The sequence below is a fragment of the Bombina bombina genome, chromosome 1, assembly GCF_027579735.1.
Source record: "Bombina bombina isolate aBomBom1 chromosome 1, aBomBom1.pri, whole genome shotgun sequence".
In the NCBI taxonomy this organism is placed as follows: Eukaryota; Metazoa; Chordata; class Amphibia; order Anura; family Bombinatoridae; genus Bombina; species Bombina bombina.
Window position 1 is genome coordinate 709,630,723 of NC_069499.1, and position 15,711 is coordinate 709,646,433.

At 41.8% G+C, this 15,711-nt stretch overlaps 1 protein-coding gene across 1 annotated transcript in view; it reads right to left on the minus strand.

Annotated features, from left to right (window-relative positions):
• Window positions 1–15,711, minus strand: part of ATRX (ATRX chromatin remodeler) — a 783,199-nt gene that overhangs the window by 704,078 nt on the left and 63,410 nt on the right. The window contains exon 6 of the mRNA XM_053714433.1: window positions 7,045–7,361. Within this exon, the coding sequence (XP_053570408.1) occupies window positions 7,045–7,361 (317 nt within the window). The remainder of the gene's footprint in view (window positions 1–7,044; window positions 7,362–15,711) is intronic.

A 15,711-nucleotide genomic window follows, 5' to 3' on the forward strand; every position in this document is an offset into this window, starting at 1 on the left:
CAATGACTTTCCTCAATGTCAGACATGTTGAACAGGCTAGTAATGACTACAAACAAGCATGAAAACACTTTAGTGGAGAAAAAAAAAAAAAAATCTTAAAACACGGTACTGCGCCTTTAAGAGAAAAAAAAAGCATACACGTTATGCAAAACTGCTTTAAAATGCACCAAATTTTTCAATTTTTTTATGGCAGACTCAATATATGTAGTTAAGTTTGCCCCACAAGGAAATTTAACATTTAACCCTTTAATGTGCAAACCGGATTGAATTAAGGCCTAAATCCAGAAAAAACACCCCCAGCACCTTGCCACAGCCCTGCAGTGGCACCTACCTACCCTCGGGGATGGTAAATATGGGGTTAAAGCTTGGAATTGGCCCAAAACATCAACAAGGGCCCTCAGGAGTTGGAGCTTGCTGAGTGAAGACAACTGTGCATCTGAGGCACGAAAAAAGGCCCAGCCCATCTCACTCGATGTCTCTACAGCCTCAAAGAACCGCACCAGAGCAGTTTTAAACTAGCCATGTGGGTTCTGAGACCCAAAAAATAAGCCAAGTGTACCCTCAAAGTTTGCCCAAAAAACGTTAAAAGCACTCCTAGGTCATAAAAACGTTTGCCCACAAACATTCAAAATTCAGTGTCAACCATTTTTTAAATTAGCCCCTTATGCAAGTTTAGTAATGCCTTTCTATAGCTCTTAGGATTACTGCTTACCCTTACCCTCATGGGAATACTGTCAGCCTTTCTGAAATACACAGTCTCCAGAAAAAAATTACTGAACATACCTCACTGCTATAAAGCATGAAAACGTTCCTCACACTGAAGTTTTTTTACCCCTCAGCCTCTGTGGGAACAGCACTGGATCTTAGTTACAAATGCTAAGATCATCATCCTCCAGGCAGAAGTCTTCATCCATCTGCTGCCTGAGAGTAAATAGTACACACCGGTACCATTTAAAACAAAAAACTCTTGCTTGAAGAAATTAAAAACTAATATTTTATCACCTCTTTCACTTTACCCTTCCTAGTACTTAGAGTAGGCAAAGAGAATGACTGGGGGTGGAGCTAAGGGAGGAGCTATATGGACAGCTCTGCTGTGGTGCTCTTTGCCACTTCCAGTTAGCAGGAGGATAATATCCCACAAGTAAAGGATGAATCCGTGGACTTGTCGTACCTTATAGAAGAAAGAATGGTTCTCTTTTCAGGGGCCAAACCTGAAGAGCCCTGAAAATAGCACAGAGTTCTCAAATATTGATTGGTAACCTCGCCTCTTGAGATTTCCAAACTCCTTGTGCTGTCAGAGATCCCCAGACAGCTCCCCAATCTGAAAGACTTGCATCTGTTGTGATCACAGTCCAGGTTGGACTTACAAAAGAGGCCCCTTGAACTATACGATGGTGATCTAACAACTAAGTCAGAGAGTCGAACATTGTGATTTAAGGATATTAATTGTGATATCTTTGTATAATCCCTGCACCATTGGTTCAGCATACAAAGCTGGAGAGGTCTCATATGAAAACAAGCAAAGGGGATCGCGTCCGATGCTGCAGTCATGAGACCTAAAACTTCCATGCACATAGCTACTGAATGGAATGATTGAGACTGAAGGTTCCGACAAGCTGAAACCAATTTTAATCGTCTCTTGTCTGTTAGAGACAAAGTCATGGACACTGAATCTATCTGGAAACCTAAAAAAGGGGACCCTTGTCTGAGGAATAAATTAACTTTTTGGTAAATTGATCCCCAAACCATGTCTTTGAAGAAACAACACTAGTTGATTCATGTGAGATTCTGCAGAATGTAAAGACTGAGCAAGTACCAATATATCGTCCAAATAAGGAAACTCCGCAATACCCGTTCTGATTACAGAGAGTAGGGCACCGAGAACCTTTGAAAAGATTCTTGGAGCTGTCACTAGGCCAAATGGAAGAGCAACAAATTGGAAATGCTTGTCTAGAAAAGAGAATCTCAGAAACCGATAGTGGTCTGGATGAATCGGAATATGAAGATATGCATCATGTAAGTCTATTGTTGACATATAAAGCCCTTGCTGAACAAAAGGCAGAATAGTCCTTATAGTCACCATTTTGAAAGTTGGCACTCTTACAAAACGATTCAAAATTTTCAGATCCAGAACTGGCCTGAATGAATTTTCTTTCTTTGGGACAATGAATAGATTTGAATAAAACCCCAGACCCTGTTCCTGAAACGCAACTGGTATTATTACCCCTGTAAGCTCTAGATCTGAAACACTTCAGAAAAGCCTGAGACTTTACTAGATTTGCTGGGAAGCGTGAGAAAAATAATATCTTCTCACAGGAGGTCTTACTCTGAATCCTATTCGGTACCCTTGAGAGACAATACTCTGAATCCATTGATTTTGGACAGAATCTGCCCAAATGTTTTGGATGAATCTTAAACTGCCCCCTACCAGATGAGCTGGAATAAGGGCCGCACATTCATGCAGACTTGGGGGCTGGCTTTGATTTCTTAAAGGGTTTGGATTTACTCCAACTTGAAGGTTTCCAATTGGAACCAGATTCTTTGGGGGAAGGATTAGGTTTCTGTTCCTTATTTTGTAGAATGGAACGAAAACCGTTAGAAGCTTTAGATTTACCCTTGGGTCTTTTATCCTGAGGCAAAAAAAACTCCCTTCCCCCCCAGTGACAGTTGAAATAATCAAATCCAACTAAATACCAAACAACGTATTACCTTGGAAGGAAAGATAGTAAAGTACCATGTCAGCATTCCAATATTTGAGCCAGAAAGCTCTTCTAGCTAAAATAGCTAAAGACATAGATTTAACATCAATTTTGAGGATATCAAAAATGACATCACAGATAAAATGATTAGCATGTTGAAGCAAGTGATGCTAGACAAATCAGGATCCATTTCCTGTTGCGCTAAGCTTTCCAACCAAAAAGTTGATGCAGCTGCAACATCAGCCATAGAAATTGCAGGTCTGAGAAGATAGCCAGAATTTAAATAAGCTTTCCTTAGATAAGATTCAAGTTTCCCATCTAAAGGGTCTTTAAAAGAAGTACTATCTTCCATAGGAATAGTAGTATGTTTAGCAAGAGTAGAAATAGCCCCATCAACTTTGGGGATCTTTTCCCAAAACTGCAATCTAACTGCTGGCAAAGGATACGATTTTTAAAACCTTGAAGAAGGAATAAAAGTACCAGGCATATTCCATTCCTTAGAAATCATATCAGAAATAGCATCAGGAACTGGAAAAACCTCTGGAGTAACCACAGGAGGTTTATAAACAGAACTTAAACATTTACTAGTTTTAATATCAAGGGGACTAGTTTGCTCAATATCAAATGTAATCAACACCTCTTAACAATGAATGCATATACATTTTTAAATAGATAAGTAGATTTGTCAGTGTCAATATCTGAGGAAGGATCTTCTAAATCTGATAGATGCTCATAGGAGGATAATTCAGCATATTGTCAGTCATTTGAAAATTCATCAACTTTATGAGAAGTTTTAAAAGACCTTTTACGTTTATTAGAAGGCCAGATGGCAGACAAAGCTTTCTGAATCGCATCAGCAATAAAAAAAAAAAAAAAATTATATTCACAGGTATATCATGTACATTAGATGTTGAAGGAACAACAGGCATTGTACTATTACTGATGGACACATTCTCTGCATGTAAAAGCTTATCATGACATACCACAGCTGGAGATATAATCTCCACAAATTTACAACAAATGCACTTAGCTTTGGTAGAACTGTTATCAGGCAGCAGGGTTCCAACAGTGGTTTCTGAGACAGGATCAGATTGAGACATCTTGCAAATGTAAGAGAAAAAAAACATAAAGCAAAATTATCTCTGGTCTGTCAAGAATATCTTCATGGATATGGAATCTATTATCGTACCCAGGAACTCCACCCTGTTGCTGAGAACCAGAGAACTCTTTCCCTCGTTTACCTTCAATCTGTGGGATCGAAAGAGAATAATAAGAGCACTCGACTGGTCCTCCGCAAGACTGCAGGACGGAGCCTGGACCAGAATGTCATCCAGAACGTTCGTAGAGACTCTTGGGGCAATCGGTAGACTGAACGGTATGGCCACAAACTGGAAGTGTTGGTCCAGAAAAGCAAATCTTAGGAACCCGCGTGATCCTTGTGTGTGTATGGGTACGTGAAGGTAAGCATCCTTCAGGTCTATTGTACTAAATTGCCCCTCTTGAACTAGGGGCAGAATGACCTGAGTTTTCATTTTGAGGCACTTTAGGTCCAGAATTGGGTGGAACGTGCCCTCCTTTGGGACCACGAAAAGGTTTGAATAGTACAATAGACCCCTTTCTGCTAGCGGTACTGGAACAATTACACAGAGATAAGATCCCTTGTGCCCTTTAAAAAAAAAAAGGTGCCCCTCTTCTCTGGTCTTGAGGATAGGTTTGACAGGAGGAATATGCCCCTGGGTGGATGAGTCTTGAACCCTATCCTGTAACCCTGGGTGATAACCTCCAGAACCCAAGGATTCTGTACATATCCTATCCAAGCCTCTGCGAAAAGAGATAGTCAGCCCCCTACGCAATCCAGAGACGTATGGGGGCCGCCCCTTCATGCCGACTTTGTCTCGGTGGGCTTCTTGTTCTCTCTCAACATGGAATCTAACTTTTTGTCCATGGGCTCCTTAAACGATGAACTATCCTCAAAGGGAATAGTTGTATGCTTAGCGAGCGTCGAATGGATCCCCATATAGCTCAAGCTGAGAGTTTGTTACAGAGAACAACTTCTTAAGAGGGAGAAAAGGAGCCCAGTTTCACCCACTCCTTAATAGTAGCCATCTTCACAGGCACGGTCTTAGGCACCACCCTGTCTTCGTAAACCCTATCTAGTTAAGGGATCGAAGGTTCTTCCGGAAGTTTCGGTTCCGGGACCTCCAACGTAGCAAGCACTTTCAATAAAAACAGCAAATGCTCCATTTTAAACTTAAAATCTGGTTCCTCCGTAGTCTGAGGTTTTGAAGACGCTGATTCCGTCCCACAGAGGGGCCCCTCCGACGAGTCGGAGGCATCCTCGGATAATCTCTCAGGCTGAGACACATCTAATGGAGTAGATGACCCCTGGGACGTCGTCAGGGCTGAGAGACATCCAACGGAGTAGATGACCCCTGGGACGGAAGTCTTTCCGTTTGCAGTGCGTGGTAGGGCATAGAAAGCGCTTCCTGCAACTGGGCAGCGAAATCTGACGACAACGAGGCCCCTCCCGTGGGAGGATTAGTAGGGCCTTGGAGAGCTACATGTGTAATCAGAGAGGAAAGTTGGGAACGCACCGCACGGGACAGAGAACCCTCAGAGGTGGACGGCTCAATAATACTAAATATCTTATTCTTTTTAGATATTGCAATCTTATCAAAGCATGTGGAACACAGTTGAGCAGGTGCATCAACCTGTACCTCTTCACAATAAAGACAGGTAATAGATTTAATTAAAGAGGGAGTATCCTCTAACATATCAGAGTCCTTCATAGGTTATGCCTTTAATACAGACTAGATAGCTTAAATAGCACCTTTATACACCAATGGCTGGGACCACAGAGAAAACGTTACGCCTGCCACAAAGGCCGATCAGGAAAGAGGAAGTGAAAGAGGCCACACCCGGTTACATGGAGTGCCATGAAGGACCGCCCCTGCACTATAGAAACACACGCCAAAAGAAGGCGTGCTGATAATACGCCTGACTTCACACATTGCTCATCTCACACATGACATAGCATCAAACACAATAAAATATTATGCATAAATTCCTCCCCTGTTCAATAATCCCCTTTCCAGGGATATTAACCCATGATTCTATACAGATAAAAGGAGACACACTGTGACCCTGTCTTCTTGCGTTAATTGTGTATAAAATGAAACGATCTTACCAGAATCTATGCCATGGAACAGGAACACGGCCCTTCAAGTGTGACAGGTTAGTAGCACCGCTCCTGACATTGACTTGAGAGAATATAGCAGGCAGCGAAATTAGTCAACACCAATTGCTTATGGAGTTGTTAATCATGAGTCGGGATTGTTTTGCAGAACTCTCCCTGGATCTCCGGACTCTAACTTTCACCCATGCTCTCACTGAGAGGCTGACAGGACTACTTAAAGGGATAGTACACTGTAAAATTGTTTTTATATTAATGTATTTCCAATTACTTGTTATACCAGCTGCAGAGTATACAATTTATGAAAAATTGCCTTTTTTTGGTTTATTTGTGTAGATAAAGTAGCTGGTTTTGTGCTTTTAAACCACAGCCTTTTACAATGGGTTGAGCTTCAGGTAATATCAGATCTCATTATGTTATCACTTTTATGTACACACACTTGCTTCCTTATCTTATATTTGTCTAGAAAACCAAAGCTCAATACTTAGAGAGAACAATGGAAAATTATCATTTTATGACTTAACTATCCTGCCCCCCACTGAGAGTGTAATCTTTTCTGCTGGCTGTGTTTACTTAGGCTATTCAATAGAATATACTCCAGTATAGAAACTTTCAGTATAGGTTGGGATACCACAGGCTAAATCAGCTATTTTAAATGCCAAAATAGGGGTAAAGGAGCTACTTGTAAACAATTTAAAACACTCCAGCAGGTAAAATGAATCATTGGGAACAATTTAAAGGGGAGAAAATTTTTGTGTGAACTGTCCCTTTAAGACTCCAGTCCCATTTCGACAAGTACTACCCTCCATAAGAGACTACTCCAATCTTTCGACACATCTCTTGCTAACCTCCTGTGACGCAAGGCAAAGAATGACTGGGGGGATGAGGGGAGTGGGGGAGGTATTTAAGCCTTTGGCTGGGGTGTCTTTGCTTCCTCCTGGTGGCCAGGTTCTTAATTCCCACAAGTAATGAATGAAGCAGTGGACTCTCCTCCCATTAGGATGGAAATGGCCATTACAGTCAAAAAATATATTTTTAATTTTAAAGTCTAGAAACCCTGCACTTCTATATGTTTAACCTGCGACCAAAGAGATAAATATACTATTAGTACTGCGCAGAGACAGAGCGCGGACCCTATAAGTGGGAAGGTGCTAAGAGATGATCTGAAAGTGGAGAAGTTCCAAGCTGCAAAATAGAAACATTTGAAATTTCTTGTGTAACATAAGCGCTAACGATACAGAAAAACAAAATAATTTGGTGTGTAGTGCATCTAGTAAAGTGAAAATTAAGTTGAAAAAAAAAAAAAAAAAAAAAATTTAAGTTTTTAAACAAAAACTTTACTAATAAAATACCTCCACGTTTCTTTGGTACAGATAGATCTTTAACTTTACTTTTGCTTCTAAACTCAGGTCCTTTAAAATCATCCTTGTCTTCATTTAGAACAGGTTCAGGCTGTACCACCACGGTACCTGTATTTAAAAAGGAAATATTAAATTAAAAAATGCACATTATGTACTTTTAACATGAAACTGCTAAGATTTAAATAACATTGTTCTTAAAATACAGTTACAAGCGCCTAAAGAGAGAGTTAAAGGGACACAATCAAAATTAAACTTTCATTATTCAGATAGAGCATGCAATTTTAAACAACTTTCCAATTTACTTCCATTAACAAAATGTGCGGAGTCTTTATATTTAAACTTTTTGAGTCACCAGCTCCTACTGAGCATGTGCAAGAATAAGTGTGTATGCATTTGTGAATGGCCGATTGCTGTCACATGGTACAGAACTGTGCAAAAGTCTTAGGCTACCATTAGATTTGTTGTTTTAGCAAGAGTATAATGACAATATATAATTATTTTGCAATCTCTTTATAAGAATACAACCAGAAATAACATGATTTGTATGCAGCATAAAAAAAAAAAAAAAAAAAAACAGAAGAGAAAAAAAAAATAGAAAGAAATGCTTCTATAAGCTAAAGTGGCAAGTATTTAGTGTGACCTTCCCTGTCACTTGAGCAATAGCAGGAACCTGGCTCTCGTAAACCTAAATGGAACCCTAATGTCAATGCTAACACATGTATTTCTCCTACTATTTCATGTCAAAATGTATGCTTACCTAATAAATTTTCTTTCCTGGCATGCAGAGTCCACAAATCCATTCTAATTACTAGTGAGAATTCAACTCCTGGCCATCAGGAGGAGGCAAAGAACACCCCAGTGAAGCATCAAGTATCCTTCCCACAACCCCCAGTCATTCAGCCGAGGTAATACAGAAAGAAAAGAGGATACCAAGGATATAGAGGTGCCTTAAGTTTAGAAAAAACAAAAATAATAATAACATTATATAAAAGAACCGAAAAGGCAGAAATATGACCCTTCAGGGAACTGACTGACAAACCCTTCTCCAGAACCTCCTGGAGAAAAGAAACTACAGGGTACTCACTTTACTATGCGCCAAACCTTATGGTAAATTTTGCGATTAAACAGCTTACGAGCCTGGATAAATGTGTCAACCTTTTGCGAAAAACCTTGTCTTGCTAAGACTAGGCATTAAATCTCCATGCAGTCAGCTTCAGAGAATCTAGATTTGGATGAAGAAAAGGACACTTAAGTAGAAGGTCCTAGCTCAGCGGTAATTTCCATGGGGGGAGAGAACATCTTCACCAGGTCCGCGAACCAAAGTCTGCTGATTGATACAGGCTTTCACCCGAGGAAGGGCAAATGGTGGAAAAAGAAATCAGATCGAAATCCCATGGAACCGCCAGAGTGTCCACCAAAACTGCTTGCGGATCCCATGATCTGGATCAGTATCCAGGATGCTTGGTGTTTAAACTAGACGCTATCAGGTCCACCTCCGAAACTCCCCACCTGAGGGTTATCATTGAGAATACCTCCGGATGAAGAGCCCACTCCCCTGGGTGAAACGTCTGGCTGCTTAGATAGATAATCTGCCCACACCAGGGATGTGAATGGCAAAAAGGTGACAGTTGTAAGACTCCGCCCACCAAAGTATGCAGGACACATTTATCACTAAGGAGAAGTAAATCATGCACTCCGGCCCAGGGAGCATTATGTAAATTGACGGTTGTATCCGATCAGTCATTTGAGGGTGCGATTCTCTGAGGCTTCAGAGTACAGACCTGAGTCGGCGCCTGCTGCTCCTATCCTTCCGAAAGAGGGAGGAGGATTTCGCCTTTAGATTTAGAGTTGCATGCCTGCGCTGGCGTCTGAGAGAGGTTTTGTCGATATTTGAGATGTCTAGTACTGATCTACCGATGGCGAATTTGATTAGACGATTGGGGGAAGGATGGAGATCCTCTTCCCTTTCGTCTACTTCAAGATCCCAGTTTCGGGCTCTATAAGGGGGTTTTGTTGTTGCCCACCCTTACTTGGCTAGCTCTTTTTGTGAGCTTGCCTATAAAAAACTGTACTATTCCATTAAGGATAGTTTATTCTTAGAGCTCTTAGTTATAAGAGGGATATTTATGTACCGACGACTTAGGTCGTCGCAGTTTCTGGAGACTTTCCTATTGAAGCTCCTCTGTCTTGATTCAAGGTGATGGTTCCCTCGATAATTTAGAGACAGAATTAAGGTCTTGGTACTTTTTTGGAAGCCGACTGTCATGGTATAAGGCCAAGCAGTCCCAGGTCCTATCTTGAATCACGTTGGGGACTGACTATCGCTCCTTTCAGATGCTGATTATGGGATGTACAGAATCCATGGGGCCTAGAGGTCATAGCTAGACTTCAAATCTAAGCCTTCCAGGGTGGTTTGTCTTCTTTCAATCCTGTCTTCTAGACAGACCGAAGTCAGTTTAGGTGTATCGGGCCTTTTGTTTGTTCTCCTTTGGCATCATTGGCCACGGCCTATTACAGTGAGGTTTGAGATATTATTCAAACCATTTTTTTTTAGGCATAGAGGGGACTCCCGTCCTATTTAGGTTCTAAAGTGGTTGAGCAAGCTCTTTATGCCCCCTCGTTTTAACTACCCTTGGTTAGGGTAATTCAGTGCACGACTTCTGTTGAGGAAGAATATCATACCTTTTAATTCCTCCTCAGAGAACACACGATTCCAAAGGTTGCCATTTCTGGACCAGCACTACAGTACATTGTTGCTTCAGTTTTTGATCTTGCTACTGCTTCTAGGTTTTCCTTTAGCAGTGACCAGAATCTAGATCTGGCGGTATCTTCTCTTGTTTAGACTATTCTGGGTCATCCACTACCGTCTCGTCTAATAGAAGACCATTAGAGATTTAATCGGCCTTCCTCAATCCTCAGGGATGGAAGTATATAGAGACCTGAGTTCTCGGGTGTAGGCACCAGGGTGCATTCTTGGATGCTAGTTTAGTCTTCATAGACATGGAGACACTTCTAAAAGACTGGTGAAGTTATGAGTTAGCTTCATCAGGTCACGCCCTTCAGGCCATCGCTGGCTCTAAGTTAGGTGGTGTGAATTTGTCATGGGGTCCATTTTAGGATTAATTCCTTTTACCAGGCCTCACCTTCACAGAGACTCAGTGAATAATGAGACAGTGGAGCGGTGCTGTTTCGATTCTTAAGTTTTCCTGGACTACTGATTGAGAGAATTGCTCTCTAGTGTCTTTGTCCAGATCTCCTTGTCTTGAGGGACATTTTTTCATATTCAACAGGGACGGTTTTGACTTCGGTCGCGGTCCGTCAAGTTTAGTGAAAGCGTGCCAAGAGGGCATGAGGTCCGTGGATTGAGAGGTTTCTCTCCTGTTTAACTTTTGTAGATCTTCAGGCAATTCCTTTGCTGAATTTATTCTATTGGGTTAGTACCAGTCCACAGATTCTGATCAACCTTTGAGAGACTCCCTAGCGATGAGGGTAATATCCCAGGTTTGATAGAAGGCGGAAGACCAATACTGCACGCTGCTAGAGATCAAGTCTCTGGGATGGGATCAGCCGGTATGGATGTTTACTCAAGAAATTCAGTTTTTCTGGGGATATGGTCTCCATCTGAGGGGTGGTTGGTTATTTGTAACTGTAAGGGGACGCCGGATGAGAATCTCAGGGCGTCCCGTCTCTATACACGTTCCACAGATGGGTTGTGGTTCGAGGATCTTCAGGGGAGCTAATGGATGCATTAGCGGTGCCTTGGAGGTTTAATAAAAAACAATCTTTTCGGCCATATCACTTCTTCCTCGAGTGGTGTCTCGAACCTAGCAGGAGCAGGCGTCAGTGATACCGATTGCTCCGTTACAGCCGCAAAGATCATGGTTCGCGTTTGGGTGAGGCTATCGTCTACTCCATGAGAGTTACCTTCTCCCAGGGATCTGCTGGTACAAGGCCCCTTTGATTAATCAAAGCTTATTTATCTGAGGCGGGTTGCGAGATGTCACTCTTAACCAAAAGAGGGTTTTCTGAGAGGTTCCTCATTATCATGAGGTGTGGGGAACCCCTTCTGTGAATAGTGTGGTTCGCCCTGGCACACTGTTTTTTCCTTCCTCCATGAGGGTCTTGAGAAGGGTCACTTAGCTTGTTTCTTGTTGGAACAGTTTTGGCCCTGTCCGTTTACTGCACTAGAGGCTCGTTGAGCTTCCGGACGTACAGTTTTTGTTAAGGTTCTGACTTCAATCATACCCGTGTGTCGATCGAATGCCCCTCCTTGGAGCTTAGATCTTGTTCTTACGGTTTGGCACCGGACTACTTCTGTACCTATGCATGAGGTTGATTTTAAGTTATCTTGGAAGATTTCTTCCGTCCAACTATTGTTTCTGCGTGTCTGATTCCGACCTTGCTATGCAACCATGTTTATCTGTGGTGCCTTGATAACAAGGCTGTTCTACAGGAAAGTTTTTCTACACAATATGAAGACGTGCCTTGAAGTTCTGTCTTCAGGCTACACAGGAATTGACAGATTTTTTTTTCTCTGTTTTCTGTGAAGCGTAAGGATCAGAAGGTGTCTTCGACTTCCTTACCTTTTAGTTGTGGAGTATCATCATCCGCTTGGCATATGCGACAGTGGGACACATGTCTCCTCAGAGGATTAAGGCTCATTCTTCGAGAACAGTGACATCCTCTAAGGCCTTCTAAAATGAGGCCTCTATGGATCAGATTGGTAGGGCGGATACCTGTTCCTCCTTTCATTTCTTTTCCTAAAATTTTTGTTTAACTTTTTTTTTTTCTTCGGTTGAAGCAGCCTTTCGGGTGAAAGGGTTTTGCAGGCTGTGGTACCCTCATATGGGGCTGCCTTTCCTTTTTGCCCTCCCAGTAGCATTCAGTGTCCACTAGAGCTTGGGTATAATTTCCCATAAGGAGTGCAGCTGTGGACTCTCCCTGTATTAAAAAGGAAGACAAATTATGATTACCAGATAATTTCCTTTCCTTCTATACAGGGAGAGTCCACAGCTCCCGCCCGTGTTCTCCGTTGGGCGGCCCTACATTTTAAATTGTTCTTCTGTCACCTTTTATACCCTGATATTTCTCCTATTGTTCCCTCTGCAGAATGACTGGGGGGGGATGAGGGAAGTGGGGGAGGTATTTAAGCATTTGGCTGGGGTGTATTTGCCTCCTCCTGGTGGCCAGGTTCAGTATTTCATAAGTAAGGAATGCAGCTGTGGACTCTTTCCATTTAGGAAAAAAAATGTACAACAGTATATAAAATGGACTCTCCCTGTATAGAAGGAAAGGAAATTATCTGGCAAGTATAATTTATGTTATTGTCTAGTCTGACCTGTTGAGGTTAAATTAGGGACAGATACATAGCATAAGGCTTGTGAAGTCTGCAGTTAGTGAGCACATCTAAAATTTCAGCTCAGGAAAAACCCAAACTTTTCAAATTTACATAGCAAATAAAGCACAGTGTAATATAAAAATCTGAAAATGTTTTTTTTTTTTTTTTACAAATAAAGAAAGAAATAGGGGGCAGAGCGGGCTATCGCCTAATATGGCCGCAATTTACTAGTGCTCCATTATGTAATGTACTTCCCAATCGGATTTCGATGCTCCAACTACCCGCACAAAGACCACAATAGGCAAGCTCACCTATAAACCAGAACTCTGTCCGCTGATGCCCTTAAAATGGGCGTATATGTTCTTCTGACACCTCCATGAAATGAGAGCTAACCGGCGCCCAGCCTTTATAGCAAACCACGTGACTTAGGCCTCATAAGTTTAACTACGCAGTTTCCAATCCAACTGCCTGCAAACACTAATGCACACCAGTACAACTTTGTACGGAGGATCAGCAGACATCATTCAGGTCAGTCATTAATTGGAAACACAAGCTGATACCTAGAATAAAGCCATTTATCAGGCTTCCTTTTAAACAAAAGCTGCAGCCGTTATAGTGCTCTGCACTGCTTTGTCAACAATTTTCTGGCCTGTTACTAAACGGTAGGGAAAGGCTATATATAATACCACATGTAAAATGAGCCTATAGCTTATATAAAAGATATATAGACTAGGATGTGAGTCGAATATACAGCACATTACAGTGTGGGAAACTTCATCCCAGCACCATAGCACCACAGAGCAGATGAGAAACTAAACACATTTCTTGCAAGCCATCTGCAAGTGGAACTTCCACATATCTAATGACTATTGAATATCTATACCCCAGCCTGGTAAGGATTGTTGAGCGCAAGCAGTATATCTAACATTATATCAAACTTGCTCTTTATTTTATTTCTCGGATATCGCCAAGAAAACTGCATAAGTTGCTCTGAGCAGCATTTAACCTCTTGCTATAATGGCATCTAGAAGAACACCCAGACAGGATAAATCATCCAAAGGATCATCTATATCTAATTCAAAGCTGAATAACTTCTTTAAAGTACTTGAAACACCTGGTGTGGACCTCGCAAATACACAGGAACACAATATGGAGGCCTTGGACTTAGAGGCTAGCCAGCCTTCGTAACAGGACCGCGAACTACTCACCAAAGCAGACACTGAAAACTTATCTACCAAGGCAGACTTCTTTCTTAAAAGGGACAGTCTACACCAGAATTGTTTTTAAAGAAGATAGATAATCACTTTATTACCCATTCCCCAGTTTTGCATAGCCAACAGTTATGTTTATATACTTTTTACCTCTGATTATCGTGTATCTAAGCCTCTGCAAACTGCCCCTTTATTTCAGTTCTTTTGACAGACTTGCAGTTTAGCCAATCAGTGCTGGCTCCCAGGTAACTTCACGTGCATGAGCACAGTGTTATCTATATGAAACACATTAACACCCTCTAGTGGTGAAAAACTTAAAATGCATTCTGAAAAGAGGTGGCCTTCAAGATCTAAGATATTAGCATATGAACCTCCTAGGTTAAGCTTTCAACTAATACCAAGAGAACAAAGCAAAATTGGTGATAAAAGTAAATTGGGAAGTTGTTTAAAATTACATGCCCTATCTGAATCATGAAAGTTTATTTTGGACTAGACTGTCCATTTAACAAAATGTCAGGAAGATGATAAAAGGACTAGCAGAGGTAAAAAAGAGCTCTCTGACCTAGGAGATAGGGTCACATTTAGAAATAGAAAAGAAAACATTGAGCAAATCAATAAGGACAGCGACCTACAATATCGTGCTGCAACCATGCAAGACTCCATGCGGACCAAATAGGGGGCAGATTGTCTCTTCTCTGAAGAATTGTCTCTTCTCCGAAGAATGGTTGCAGGACGTTCAGGACCCTTGGGTTCTGGAGGTTGTCTCCCAGGGTTACAGTATAGTATTCAGGTCCCATCCGTCCAGGAGGAGCCTCCTATCCCGTCTTCAAGTCTGGTAAAGAGAGCGGCCTTTCTAGAATGTGAGGGTTCTCTCCTCTAGGTGTTATCGGACCAGTACTCCAAGCACAAAGGGGTCTAGAGTACTATTCAAATAGTTTTGTGGTTCCGAAAAAACAGAATTTATGCTTACCTGATAAATTACTTTCTCCAACGGTGTGTCCGGTCCACGGCGTCATCCTTACTTGTGGGAATATCTCTTCCCCAACAGGAAATGGCAAAGAGTCCCAGCAAAGCTGGCCATATAGTCCCTCCTAGGCTCCGCCCACCCCAGTCATTCGACCGACTGACAGGAGGAAATATATATAGGAGAAACCATATGGTACCGTGGTGACTGTAGTTAGAGAAAATAATTCATCAGACCTGATTAAAAAACCAGGGCGGGCCGTGGACCGGACACACCGTTGGAGAAAGTAATTTATCAGGTAAGCATAAATCCTGTTTTCTCCAACATTGGTGTGTCCGGTCCACGGCGTCATCCTTACTTGTGGGAACCAATACCAAAGCTTTAGGACACGGATGAAGGGAGGGAGCAAATCAGGTTACCTAAACGGAAGGCACCACGGCTTGCAAAACCTCTCTCCCAAAAATAGCCTCCGAAGAAGCAAAAGTATCAAATTTGTAAAATTTGGCAAAAGTGTGCAGTGAAGACCAAGTCGCTGCCTTACATATCTGGTCAACAGAAGCCTCATTCTTGAAGGCCCATGTGGAAGCCACAGCCCTAGTGGAGTGAGCTGTGATTCTTTCAGGAGGCTGCCGTCCGGCAGTCTCATAAGCCAATCGGATGATGCTTTTAATACAAAAGGAAAGAGGTAGAAATCGCTTTTTGACCTCTCCTTTTACCAGAATAAACAACAAACAAGGAAGATGTTTGTCTGAAATCTTTAGTAGCCTCTAAATAGAATTTTAGAGCACGGACTACGTCCAAATTGTGTAACAAATGTTCCTTCTTTGAAACTGGATTCGGACACAAAGAAGGTACAACTATCTCCTGGTTAATATTTTTGTTAGAAACAACTTTAGGAAGAAAACCAGGCTTAGTACGCAAAACCACCTTATCTGCATGGAACAC